Genomic DNA, 14,336 nt, shown 5'->3' with positions numbered 1-14,336 from the left:
TTAAAATGTAGTTAAAAAGAAATATTAATATGGGCCTTTTCTTCCTTTTTTAAAAGTTATTTAAAAACCAAATTTAAAATACCCCTTAGGCCAGTCCTGCCAGCTGAAATAGCCATGTCTTGAGGGCGCGGCGGAAGGAGGGGAGATCCGGAATCACCCGGATCTCTGGGGGTAGTTCGTTCCAGAGGGTGGGGGCTCTTTTAAACCCTTTTATGGTTTGTGGACTTCAACTTGAAGCCCACAAGTCATAAAAATGCCATGGTTCTCCACCCTTGGTTTAGACCCATGTTTAAAGCAGATATATCCAACCTTGGCAATTTTAAGACTTAGGAACTTCAACTCCCAGAATTCCAGGAGTTGAAGTTCACAGGTCTTAAAGTAGCCAATGCTGGACACCCCTGGTCTAAAGCTATCATGTAATAGACCTCTAGGCATCAGCAACTTGTTGGTTTTGGATTTTTCTTTTTTTTCTGGGCATCACCAATTTGCATTTCCCCAACCCAATTTGTTTTCAGAAATGGGGAAGGGTGGACTTACTAGCTATTTTTTATTCTATTTTTAATTTGTCCAGTGAAAATTACAAATATGAACGAACAAACTTGAAAAAAACCAAAAATGGGATGGGGATGATAGGCAAGTTAGTGCACTTATGCAGGTCCCCTTAGAAGCCTCTTAAAATATGGGATGAGGTCCACAGAAGTTCAGTTGGAATTAACACGGTGAAAGTTAGTAGCTGAGAGAATTGAATCGGTTAAGATATCCCAGACTTTGACAACTCGTACAAAAATCATTACAATCAGGTTTAAAGCGGTTTACATGAAGTTTAAAGCGGTTGTTGGCAGATGTTATGTTATGATTAAAACTAAAAAACAAAAAATCATTTACGGGTAAGACATGAATATGTACAATGTTGTATGCCACACCTCAATCAAGCAATGGCTATATCAATATTACAAACAAAGCCCAGCTCTTACCGTAGATGAATCTAAAGATGATCATTATTTTATCCAGCATTTTTTCAAGCTCTTCATCAGTGGCTTCTTTGTTGCCCGCCCGAAGTTTTGAATCCACATATTTAGCTAGAGATGAAGGAGGGGGAAGAAAAAACACACCAGTGGTGCAGATTTGAATAACGGATCCAAATATTTATTCGAGATCATAGATAGGGAACAGTCTCTTTGTTCATCTAACCGACAATCATTTATCCTACTTAACCCTGATTCTTTTAGGCTTAGGCCAGGAGTAGGTGAAGCAGGGAGTGCAACCTGCAGTCTGAAATTTCTTTTTGTTTTCTCCTCCTGAAGTTCTCTCCAACTGTAACTACTACACACCATCAATTTCCTGCCCCTTTAGATGGAAACATATAATAACTGCAGTGCTAAAAAAGTTTTAATTGACTATAACATCACCTCCAATCTCTTTTTTTCCCCCAAGCCAGAAAAAAGTGGCCTTCAGTTTTGCATAAGAGACCCCCTACTAATATCAAATCATTTCAGTGCTCAAGAAATCCTTTGCCCTGCTCCCCAAATGTTAAGTGAAATCCCTTACAGGAAGTCCTCGACTTACAAGTCCGTTTAGCAACCGTTCAAAGTTACAATGGCAGGGAAAAAAAGCGACTTATGACTGTTTTTCGGTTACCACTGTTTGCAGCCTCCCCGGGGTCACTTGATCAAAATTCAGACACTTGGCAACTGATTCATATTTATGACTGTTGCCGTATCCTGGGATCATGTGCTCTCCTTTTTGTGACCTTCTGACAAGCAAAGTCAACGGGGGAGTCCGATTCACTTAACAGCTGTGTTACTAACTTTAACACCTGCGGCGATTCATTTAACAACTGTGGCAAGGTCATAAAATGGGGCAAAATTCACTCAACAACTGTTAGGCTCAATTGTGGTTGTTAAGTCAAAGACATGACAGCAGCATTGCAGTATCTGAGGGGCTGTGAGAAGGAAGAGGGGGTCACATTATTCACCAGAGCACCAGAGGGAAGGATGAGAAACAATGGTTGGAAACTGATCAAGGAGAGAAGCAACCTGGAATTAAGGAGAAACTTCCTGACAGGGAGGACAATTAACCAGTGGAACAGCTTGCCTCCAGAAGTTGTGGGTGCTCCAACACTGGAGATTTTAAAGAGGAGACTAGACAATCACCTGTCTGAGATGGTATAGGTTCTCCTACTCGAGCAGGGGGCTGGACTAGAAGGCCTCCAAGGTCCCTTCCAGCTCTATTCTACTCTAGGACTACCTGTATTTTTTACATCTCTTTTTGAAGACAAAGAGGCTAAATACCAAAACTGGGACATCCTCTACCCCTGAACACAACTTCAGGGATTTTGAGCTATAATCCCTTTTAACATTCTATTTGACAACTCCTGGAGGAATGATGCATTTGTACCTATGAGTTCAGCTGGTTTATTGGGTCGTTTGTTGATGAACGTTTCAAAAGCTTCTTTCATGGCGTTGACAAACTTCTCGTTTTTCAAAAAACAGATGTCGATGATGTGATCCACTTTATCCTTGAAATCTAGCAGCTCCTGGACCATGGTTTTGTCTTTTTCGGGATTAATGACAATGGTGCTACCAAATGCCTAAAGCAACATGAAAAAGGGTATTTGTTCTTAATATAATTGATAGCAAGTTAATAAAAAAACATCCTGAGAATTCCAAGGAAATTAGTAACAAAACCAAGTTAGAATGGCTATTTATATGCTAGCCTCGTCACGCTGTTTAGAGAACCATTTTGTACTTGGGTAGAAATGCTTCCCAAATACAAGAAGGATTTTCTGAAAACATAAGCAATGAAAATGCTCCATTTGGGAGCAAAATCCAATTGATTCAACAAAGATAAAACCTTCCCACTGAAGTTTCAAATTCCTTGGAGGAATCAATACAAGTTGGATTATTTCAAAAGACCAACCAACTTCAAAATTCCATGGTTTATGCAAGTTATCTTTCTATGTGAGAGAAAAAATATATATGCAAGTTTCTTTGACCTCTACATTCATTACCATGCAATTATTTTCGTTTATTTTAACAAATCTACAACTTAATTTAAGAAAATTAGCCAGGCACAATTACCTTTATGTATTCAATCCACTGCTGCAAGAGAGCCTGCACTCCATTTTTGACCCTGCTAAACAACTGATAGAGTAGTGACAAATCTTGAATTCGATTTTCATCCAGGAGATGATTTAAACCTGCAAAAATTAAGGTAACACGATTTTAAGTTAATGCAGGCTGACTGAGACAAAACATTTCAAACTTAAATTTGAAATGTGAGAACAAGAAAATATATTTTTTTCCAAAGCCAAAAAATGTAACAACGTGGTTAGACAGAGCATATTCAAGACTTTTAATAGTCTACAATGTTAGGAAGGATTAAAAAAATAAATAACCCACTTTACTTTCAGAAGCATTTCTGAATTTTTATAAGAGTTCTCTTGACAGGATTTCCATCTGTAATAATAACCATGATTCCAGCAAAAGCTGGCTAGGGTTGTCTGATAAACCTCTATTAGGAAAGAGCCACTCTTAAATTTTGGGTCTGGGGTGAAGCAGTGGGCAGGGCAATGGCATAACACGGATAGGATCATGTTATCTGCACGAGACAGATCAGGATATTCCATATTCTGTTAAAAGTTTGGGAGAATTATAAGATTTTTTTTTTATGTGTTGAATCTATTTTAAGATTTAGAATACCACTGTTGTGTGGTTCCTGACTCCAAATGGGGGGCCAGAATGACCCTTATTTTCAGCAGCTGCATAGAGCAGGGGTCCCCAACCATGGCAACTTTAAGACTTGTGGACTTCAACTCCTAGAATTCCACAAGTCTTGAAATTGCCAAGGTTGGGGACCCCTGGCACAGAGGGTCTAGAGCTGCAAATAAAGATCCTGAGTGCCCCCCCACCCCCAATTCTTAAGATTTCCCCTTAACACAATCTTTTGTTTTATGGAGCACAACTCAAAGTTTAAAAGGGAAAAAGTGAAGTGTTTGTCGCCTGCAAGCTTTCCACATTTTCTCTGCCCTGGTAAGACAAATAACTAAGGGTTGGCCAACATTGTGCTTTAAAACCCTAGGCCTGGCAGCTGAGTCTGATCCAGCCGCCACTGTCCTTTTGAAATAGCTGCATCCATATTTCCCTCGGCTATTCTTAGCACAAGTCGGTATTGCAAAGCACAACCGACCGCATTCTTTTGGTTCCTTTCCTCCCATAAGGAGAATGTGACCTGCAGAGGTCCCCCTGGAATACAGTGTCATGGGATACAGTGATAAGGGGTGTGTGTGGGTTTGTCAGAATCAGCCCGATTGGGTCATTTCCACCCATCTCAGGGAACCAAAAGCCCAGAAGAAGCAGTACACAAAAATTTCTATAAAGATAAGATGGATTTACCTTTCTGTAGAATGGATGTTAAGTGTTCACCTAGCAACTGTTTTTCTACAGTGGCGATTAGAGGTTTCCTACAGGAAAAAAACATTTAGAATTACAAACCTATTATTAGCCAATTAATCAGAATAGAGCTGGGAGGGACCTGGGAGGTCTTCTAATCCAGCCCCCTGCTCAAGCAAGAGACCCTATACCAGTGTTTGTCAACCTTGACAATTTTAAGGCATGTGGACTTCAACTCCCAGAATTCCACAGCCAGCATTGCTGGCTGTGGAATTCTGGGAGTTGAAGTCCACATGCCTTAAAATTGTCAAGGTTGACAAACACTGCCCTATACCGTTATTATTCATTTAATCCGAACACCAGGAATTGTCCGATTAAATTATTCATTTAATCCGAACACCAGGAATTGTCACAGTTTAAGCATCAACATTTCCCAACAATTTAAGCATCAACATTTCCCAACAACATTACTGTGGTCTATCCTTATTTATTTATTTATTTTATTTAAAAAAGCTATTTTGTGTTCTCTTTTATCTTTCTCACCTTCTTTAGGTAGGCAGAATTCCCAACAACATTACTGTGGTTTATCCTTATTTATTTATTATTTATTTATTTATTTTAAAAAAAGCTATTTTGCATTCTCTTTTATCTTTCTCGCCTTCTTTAGGCAGGCAGAAAACGACCTGAAACAAAAAGCCACTGGATGGGTATGCCATTATTCCCGTTCTTTAGGCTCTGTAAGTGGACATCTATAATTTCTTATAAAAGAATTCAACAAGAGGTCAATTCCAAACACAGTTTTCCATTTAGAATATATGCAAAGGAGCCCCTGATAATTAAGATTACTGATATTGCAGAGTGCTGGGAGTTGAAGTCCACATGCCTTAAAATTGTCAAGGTTGAGAAACACTGCCCTATACCGTTCAAATTATTCATTTAATCCGAACACCAGGAATGGTCGCAGTTTAAGCATCAACATTTCCCAACAATTTAAGCATCAAAGGCTGGGAAGAGAAGCAAAAATAAATAGGGTTTTGCCACCAGGAGCCCAAGAGACCCCATAAGGAAAGACACGTAAAGGGCAAAACAAAGCCCACAAACCCAGGCTAGCAAAAAGCAACGGCTGAAGTAGGAAAAAAAAAAAGTCCTGCCAGGTTTTCAGACAGCAGGTCAAGAGAGGGCAAAACACTTACTGAGTGCTTTGATCCAGGTAAGTTATAATCCTGTCTGCTTCTTCTTCCAAGCGTTTATTGACATGATGGAGATATTCTGGGACCTGGAAGATTGAGTAAGTTACGGGGGAAAATCGCAACGTACGGTAATGGAGATTTCTTTGGAAGGGTGGGGGGGGGATAAGAGGGAAAGACATCTGCTCACAAAAGGAGGAATTAGAAGCGGCGCTTCGGAGTGAATAATAAAGTACCTCTCTTTCTTGCATAAGCCGCTGTCCTTCTGCGGCGTAGAGACGGTTGGTTTCTTCCAAAAATCTATGCTCAAAAGAATCCTGATAAATCTGAGGGGAACAGAAACAGACCGTTCCTTTCAGAATGCTCAGCCCTCAATGAATTTTTAGGCAAATTTACCACAATGGGCGGCTCTTACTTGCAAATCTGAAAGCATGCTTAGAAGGCTGCGAAGCAGACTCCGGTCGATAGCCTCGCCGTTTCTTTCTCTCTCGATCAAGAGAAGGATGCCATCAATGGTTTTGTTCTGGACCTTCTGGTCGCTAATTATGTGAGTCCTAAACAATTCGAGACCCATATCCCTGGAAGGGTGGAAGAAAAAAAAAGAACAACAAAAAAAAAGAACATAAAGAGTCGGTTGTTGTGTCCGCTGGTTTTACTAAGTTGTGATTTAAGGTTTAAGCCAATTACAGGTGGTCCTTGACTTACAGCAGTTCAATGAGTGACCGCTCAGAGTTACAACATCCCTGGAAAAAATGACCGAGGACCATTTTTCACACTACTTATAACCACTGCAAGCACCCCCAAAAATCACGGGATCAAAATTCGGGTGCTTGACAAATGGTTCAAACTTATGACGGTCGCAGTGTCTCCCGGGGTCACGCGATCTCCTTTTGAGACTTTCTGACAAGCAAAGATTCACTTAACAACCGTGAATGTCTGCACTTAACAAATGCAGGGATTCACTTAACCGCTGTGGCAAGAAAGGTCATAAAAATGGGGCAAAACCCACTTAACAACTGTCTTGCTTAGCGACAGAAATTCTGGGCTGACTTGCGGTCGTGAGGACGACCTGTAATGAAGAAGTCGTTGGTTTGGCAGAAGGTGCTGGTTTATACACCGTCGCTTGTAACCACAACGGTGTGTAACTTGAGGAAGCCGGTAAGCCAATTCAGACATTACAGGTGAGACTCATGTAACATCCTAGTCCTCATGTCGGCCTCACATTCATTATGACATCGAAGAGTTTGCTATTTATTTGAACCGGCTTTTGAATACAACCCAAACCCACACATTTTAACGAAGGTCTTGGCAGGAGGAAATACACGAAGGAAAGGGAACATAATTTCTTGTTTTTGTTAAGGGTTCTCTATTCACTGTGGACATGCCATCGCTCCGCCAGGATAGAAAAACTACTAATCAATAGCTCGACAACGCGTTCAGAAGTGGGAAGTCAATACTACTTTTTTTTGCACTCACCAAATGGATGGCAGCATTGAATTTTGGAGAACGTAGGTTCGATCCAGGAACAAAAAGATACTTCTAATCATTATCTGTAAGAAAGGAGAGAAGAAAGAAAGAAAGAAAGAAAGAAAGAAAGAAAGAAAGAAAGAAAGAAAGAAAGAAAGAAAGAAAGAAAGAAAGAAAAGAAAGAAAAAAAAACCTGTCACATGTTGGCCAATTTTAAAGTCTATATTTATTGGATGAATAGAACGTTAAGATTATTTAACCGCCTTCGTCTAGATACGTTAATTTGGAAGGGAGAGCCATTTAATTTAAGGGAATTTACTTCCAGATATCTATGCTTATTGACTGCCAGTGTGAAAAGTCAAACACTTCACAAAGAATTTATGGACAGCAACACAGATCTTTTTAATGACCCCACAGATAAATATTTCAGGGGGGGTGAAAGATATTGTCAACAGGTCTCCCATTTCCTGTTGAGAAAAAAATATTTCTAGAAGTTTCTGCTATTCACTAACCTTCAACAGAAAGAACTGAGACAGTTGAGATAAACCTGAATCCAATTCTTAAATTCCCCTCAAACTGTTCCTAAGTACAAATTACTGGAATCCTTTTTTTGGGGACACAGTTAACAATACAAAAAGATTAGTTAAACTGTCCATGAATACACAATCCTCTTTTTCTGAGGAGCCATCAAATCTAGCTGTGTCCAACTTCAGCTGCTTTAAGAGTTGTAGACTTCAACTCCCAGAATTCCCCAGTATCTTAAACTTGCCACCCAGATCTAACCCTTCAGTGCGGTCTCAGATAGACCCAGTTCCTCCAGGGAAAGTTTTCAAATGCCATAGAAGATATCCATCTTTAGTTCCAAGCTTTTAGAAACTTTTAGCAAACAAAGAAGACTTACCATCTGTCTACAGTGGTCTTGCCAACATTTGTCTATTTTCTTAAGAAAAAGAACACTGTCCAACGAATCCTTGAGGAAGCAGTTAAGAATATTTTTTTAAAAAGAGTGGATGTGTCATTGACACCGCTTTAGTGGAAGTTTACTTATTAGTTTAATATTCTGCTCCCAAATGTTTAAATGTGAGTATCCACCTACACATGGCAAGTTCCAGGAAGAATGTGCTATATTCAGTTTAATAATTAAACTGATTAGTTGACAGGCAACATACATTTGTCTTCTGCTGGAATATTTTAAGGTACTTTGTAGCTGCCAAAAGAATCCACAAGTACCACATTTCTTAATCCATGAGGACTGCTAAAATGGTTGACAAAGCCCCAGTGTGCTTTCCATGTGTATGAAATATTTATTATAAAGGATATTCTCTGAATTGATGAATCTGTGCTTTGATGTGGTCTTCACAAATCTGCCTTAGTTGCTTGTACAAATTCGCAGAAATTTTGTAGGAGCAAAGATTTTCAACAGCCTAAAAAGAAAAAAACAGGAAAAGAAAATAGAAGAATTACATAACTCACTTTCCTCCTTATTTTGCCTAATGTATTAATAATGGAGAATGCAATTTCTGTTTGCTTACCAGCAGAGGAAGTAAGGTGTCAAGAAACAATAGGTGTGTCTCAATACTTTGACATGTGTTAAGAGAGAGAGAAAGAGAGAGAGAGGAAAAAAACCCCTAAACCCTGCCAGGACTTAGATAATGGTACTTAAAAAAAGCATAATTAGAAGTAGATCCATTTACCAGTTCTGCTGGTCTTAGGGAGAATGGTTTTATTTAGTCTTTAGTTACCAGCAACCATATGACTATTTTTAACTCAAGGTATTAAAAATAGACCCAGACAAATCATGTCGACAGAAAATGCAGCTGCTTTGCTTTCCAAAATATAGCTCTGAATATATACTAAATCAGAGGGTCTGCTAAGGCCTTGACAGAATTCCACATATACATATGTGTGTGTAATGGTGGACACTCACACACACACAGAGAACCTGAACAAAACAGTGACAGAGCAAATGTAGTTTCTTTCATTTCTTTCAAATACGTTAAGTCGCCTTGGTTAGACAAAAAGCTAAAAGATTCTTTGAATAGTTAAACTGCTTTTCCTGATAAACTGAATGCCTCTCTTAATAGGACTAGCGGCTCAAGGACTATCCCAGCATTACATGGCTTGTCAAAGGTTGCACTTTCAAATCTGGTGTGTAAACTGGCTTTCTCTAGAAAACTCAGCTATGAAAAAGATGCCTTACGTGTCTGCAAGGTCCACATTTTTAATCCATAACCCCACAAACTGGTCCAATTTTGATTCCACACACTCTGGGGATTGCTGTGAGGTTCACAAAATGGATGCTAGCAAGCTGTACTTTTCTGCATTTAGATCACACGACAGTGAACACAAGGTTCATACCATTTTAAATGACAATGCCGATGGTCTTATAAAATTTCAATCACTTTTGTTTTTAATTCTAACCTATTCAACTTAAAAACCCTCCGATGTAATCCTTTTTTAATAGTCGTGCTTTGTATAAAAATCAGATTTTTCTGGCCTAAGGAAATAACGCATCTATTTGAAATAAATAGTAGTTTTTAAGATCTAAAATCCCACAGTTACACAATATTCCTGGTGGGTTGTGAGCACACTGTTAATGTCCTGCCAAATAACACCCAAAATCTGCACCTGATACCCTTGGAAGGTAAAACTAAAAGGGAAGATATAAACAGACCGTGATTGAGGGCGATTTATAGAAACACGCATAATCATATTATGAAGTCTTAAGCAAAGTCTTAGTGGATTTTAAAGTATGTTAAACCAACTGCAAAGAGATTCTTTAGGATATATCAATAAGGCTTGCCATAGTACTACTGAATTCCACAGATTTACCAAATCTTCATTAGCTAATTTAATTCTCAATTTAACAAGGAGATCTAAACTAAAATATCTAACCGGATGTAGCATTTTTCTTCATAATATTAATCCAGAACTTTAAACCAGTGACGATCAGTAAAATCAACACATGGAAAAAAGACCTGATATTTAAACCATGAAGAACAGAGAATGAACCTGTTAAAATATCCATGAAATGTATCTATAATTAAATACTTAAGCAGTTTAAGTTTTTAAAACAGAGGATTGTGAAAAAAATTTCAGGCAGTAGAATATTTATTACTGTGAACATTAAATATTATGATAGTAAACTACATATCAATGTCTTAGTATTTTTAACTGTACAGAGTTTAAATGTTTATATAATAAACCAGCACTTTTTATAACAAAACTGATTTTTTTTTGTTCTAGTACTTATCAAAGCTAATAACATACCAGATGTGTACTGAGGGCAGAGCTTGAAATATTATAGCGTTGTTCTCTGATTTTCAAATAGGTAGTCAAAAAGGCTTAATTTTCGTAGAAAAATATCCCTTTGGAGACTCTGTTGGGCACTTTTTGGCTTTTTTTCAATGAAAGGAATGCACGTGTTTGATTTGTTTGGAAGTAGTTGATAATGGAACTTTTACTGGTGGATTTTATTTATTAAAACTTCACACCACCCAATTCCCTAGAACTCTGGGTGCTTCACAGATTAAAAACATACAGAATAAAAGAATACCATGATAAAAACAAAGAACGAAAAAAATGGCACAAACTGGAAAGTAACTAAATCAAACCAGCATTACCCAGAAGGGGGCTTCAATCATCCCCAAATAGGGAATTCTGCCCTATATCTATCAAGGCAGTTGTGGCCCAGGCCAGCACAGTATTCCCAAAAATGGCACACAGAAAGTCAAACAGGAACATTTCACAAAAACAACTTTATATTGTAGAATTTCTACAGGGAGAAAGCATGAAGATCAGCTCATAAGGAATTCTGAAGATGTTCTTGTTAATTTTCTCATTTGTCTAACTGAGACTGCATCTCATCTAGAAAATGAATATGGGATCTCAACCACATCCTAGAAAGTGGAGGAAACCCTTTGAATTTTTGCAAGGTCCACTCATGAATTGAAAGTACATCCATGAATGCTTACCTGGTAAAGCTCTTCTAAGTTGTACTTGATCGAAGTACTGTTCTGAATCGCTTCTACAGCTTCTTTCAGTTTTTGCCAGGTTTCATCTGTATAATTTTCAGGCAGTTTAGGTTTATCTGGAAGAAGACAGAATTCTTTACAACAAATGTATCATTTAAAAATCACAGAAATTGATTTGGTGTAGCACTTGTAAAGCCTACAGTAATGCTCCCAACAGTAACTTCAATAATTTCTTTTGGACAACCTCATAAACCAGAAAGAAAGAATTTTTATAAGTAGAGGTAAAAACAAAAAAGGTGATGTGGAGTACCAATTTTTGCTTTGTGAGCAAGAGAGATGATTTTGGTGATTTGGCCCCTGGTAAAAGCTCAAATGTTTCAGACCAATGAACAAGTCAGTAAGGTTTCTTAGTGAGGATGCATCAGTATTCTGATTCAGGTTTTCTTTTTTTAATGCAAACTGAAGATGGACGTTATCTACTAGGATATTTCTTCTTTATGTCTTGTCACAATGTCTCAGATCAATTTCAGAATGCCTGAAATTAAGTACCTAATCTGTTCAGCTTCAAAATCACAAGATTTTCTTGCTTGTTATTTTGTACCAGCTTAAAATAGAGAAAATCAACTAGGGACAGCTGATTATATTGGCTTTCAATGACAGATCGTACATGATGTATAATTTTAATTTAGATTACGTAAGTAAAAAAAAACAAGCAAAATGTCAGCATAATATTGATCTATTGTATGCAGTGAATTATAAATTAAAATTATCATTATCATGTGAAAACAAGGAAATGTACAAATTGTCCACAAAGGCAGAAATTGCTCTATATAGCACAATGTTTAAAAAAATTGCTCTATATAGCGCAATGTTTAAAAAAACTAAGGCATGTCTGAGTAATTTGTTAATATACAAAAGTTATTTAACAGAGACAGCCAATACAATGTATGATGCATTTATTGCCTGAAACAAAATTACAAAACAAACATAGCTTTAATTCTTCTTAGAACCAAAAACTATACAGGGAGGAAGTAATACAATGTATGAAAAACATATTTAAAATGTCAATTTATTCAACACAATGTACAATATAGTATCTTTTGATTAAGAAAACCATGTTTAAATCTCTTACAAATGTATGATTTTCTCCTAGATTATGTACAGTGTTAAGTACCCTAACATTTTTCAACTTCACAGTGTCAGAAATCTAAAGGTATTTGTCTCAACCTTAGAGGATCAGAATATCCACTTGTTACTGTATCTATTATTTCAAAATTATGCCAGGATAATCTAGTTTCAAATGAACATCAAATCCTCTCCACTCCCTATCAATTCTAGATGATTTTTCAGATCAATTGGGGCAAATTGTTGAAGAACATTTAAAGAATTCCCTGCTTTCTTTCTCCACTGGTTTGGATGACTATTTAGGCACAAAGCCAACTGGATGACGTTGGGCCAGTCACTGGCAAACCAATTCTGAAAAACCTTACCAAGAAAATTGCAGAAACTGGAACTGGTCCAGACAGTGACCAAGAATCAAAATGTGACTCAAAAGCACATAATAATAGAGAAGACAACAAAATACAAAGATCTGCAAATGAAAACAGATGACTGTGGCAAAAAAAGCAAAGGTAGTATCAAAAGTAATAGGCCCCTTGGATGTAATCCCAAAACAACTGGAGCACCACTTGAACATCAGCATTGACAAAATCACCACCAGTCAATTGCAAAAGGCAGCTTTATTCAGAACACAGCTTACATCTTGTGACGATACCTTTAATATTATTAAACAACCCCCATCTGCTTATCCCAGTTTCTTAGGTAGATAAAAATGCCAAAAACAGTCCGATCATCCCATCCGCCTGACTGTGTGATGAATCATAGTAATAAAAAATAATGACTATAACAGACCCATGGGAAAGCAAACTGATTGTAGAAAGGGAAAACACAGCATCTCATTTTGTACTATTCTGCTCTAATACAAACTAAAACTCTTACTGCATAGATTCATATATTTGAATTTGACAAAGCATGCAAGACAATATCCATTTGCCTATATAAACATTTGTGCCCACCTAAGTAAGCAAAGTAGTGTCTTCAAGTTGCCATTAATATCTATTTATATTTTAAATACTTATATTCATCCGTCTCTTTTAATAACTCGAGATTTTGCCGTACTCTCCAACTGCATCCTATACAGGATGTACAAATGAAGGGAGACCAGTTCCTTCCTCAGCGGTTCCCATTGGCTACTGTTCAACAAAAGGGCTACAATACAGGCAAGAAAGCACTTAAGTGTAACCTCTGAAGATGTCTTCCTTTCTTATAAGAAAGCTAGTTGGTTTTGCACGTAGGCAGAAAACCTGCTACACTTGGGAATTAAGCTGTAGAGGAATAAATCCTGGGCCAGGGGCTACAGTGAAAATGTGCCTTACGCTGCCGTTTCCCCTTCAGACACAGACCTTAAGAGATTAGGAATGACAGCAGCTGGTTACCTTTAAAGTTCTTGATCACTAACTTCTTGGCTGACCCAGGTTTACTGTTCGCAAAACTGGAGACCGTGGAGGAGGCAGCTTTGGTCAGGCCATTGGCGTGGTGTCCCACAGCGACTGAGGAGATTAAGAGGCTTTTGTTTTTGAGCTGCTGGTGCTGCTGCGAAGAGGCCGCCGGCGACGAGGAGGACGAAGAGGAAGACTCCTCCGCCATCTTCACATCCAGTCCGATAAAATCCAAGGAGTCCTCGAAACGCAGCTTCTTCTGCAGGTGATGGTTGGAAGAAGCAACCCCTGAGGAGGAGGAGGAGGAGGAGGTGGAGGAGGAAGAACAGGAGGCCGTGGAGGCCGTGATAATGAGAGCGGGCAAGGACGAGCTGCTGTTTCTCGAAAGAAGGGACGAACAGGAGGAGATGGAGTCAACGTCTTCTCTCTCACTACTGTTGCTATTACTATTTAGCTTTCTCTTCTTGGTGGTGGTGGTGGTGGAGCTGCTGCTGCTACCACCATCCGTGGCAGGCCTGACCTCTTGAGCCGCCGCCGCCGCTGCTGCTGCTGCTGCTGGGGGGTTGGGGGAAGAGAAACCTGTGGGAAACATGAACACCACAGAGGTGAGCAGGCTGAAGGGCATCAAATCCTCCTGGTGTGACGGACACGCAGAGAGGGGCGGGCGCAGAGCTGGTCACGGAAGGTCGCGGCCTGGTGGTCGAAGGGGGGGGGGCAAAGGGACGGGCGAGGCCTCCTTCCCCGCTTTTCCTTCTGGGGTGGGGGTGGGGGGGTGGAAGCGCCTGGAAGCGTCTCCCCTTCGCCTCTCGGGGCACTTCG

At 38.9% G+C, this 14,336-nt stretch overlaps 1 protein-coding gene across 1 annotated transcript in view; it reads right to left on the bottom strand.

Moving 5' to 3' along the window:
- Positions 1-14,109, bottom strand: part of CUL4B (cullin 4B) — a 19,381-nt gene extending 5,272 nt beyond the window's left edge. Inside the window, exons 1-13 of the mRNA XM_015831890.2 lie at positions 13,515-14,109; positions 11,020-11,135; positions 8,367-8,469; positions 7,947-8,017; positions 7,055-7,128; positions 5,994-6,156; positions 5,815-5,904; positions 5,585-5,667; positions 4,395-4,462; positions 3,081-3,199; positions 2,398-2,590; positions 941-1,079; positions 817-862 (exon numbers count right to left, since the gene is read on the bottom strand). Of these exons, the coding sequence (XP_015687376.2) occupies positions 817-862; positions 941-1,079; positions 2,398-2,590; positions 3,081-3,199; positions 4,395-4,462; positions 5,585-5,667; positions 5,815-5,904; positions 5,994-6,156; positions 7,055-7,128; positions 7,947-8,017; positions 8,367-8,469; positions 11,020-11,135; positions 13,515-14,109 (1,860 nt within the window). The remainder of the gene's footprint in view (positions 1-816; positions 863-940; positions 1,080-2,397; positions 2,591-3,080; positions 3,200-4,394; positions 4,463-5,584; positions 5,668-5,814; positions 5,905-5,993; positions 6,157-7,054; positions 7,129-7,946; positions 8,018-8,366; positions 8,470-11,019; positions 11,136-13,514) is intronic.
- Between the last annotated feature and the right edge of the window lie 227 nt (positions 14,110-14,336).

This window comes from Protobothrops mucrosquamatus, unplaced genomic scaffold, assembly GCF_001527695.2.
Source record: "Protobothrops mucrosquamatus isolate PMUCROS unplaced genomic scaffold, P.Mucros_1.0 scaffold_286, whole genome shotgun sequence".
Taxonomy (NCBI): domain Eukaryota; kingdom Metazoa; phylum Chordata; class Lepidosauria; order Squamata; family Viperidae; genus Protobothrops; species Protobothrops mucrosquamatus.
Note: the sequence above shows the minus strand (reverse complement) of the source record. Positions and strands in the feature narration are given on the sequence as shown.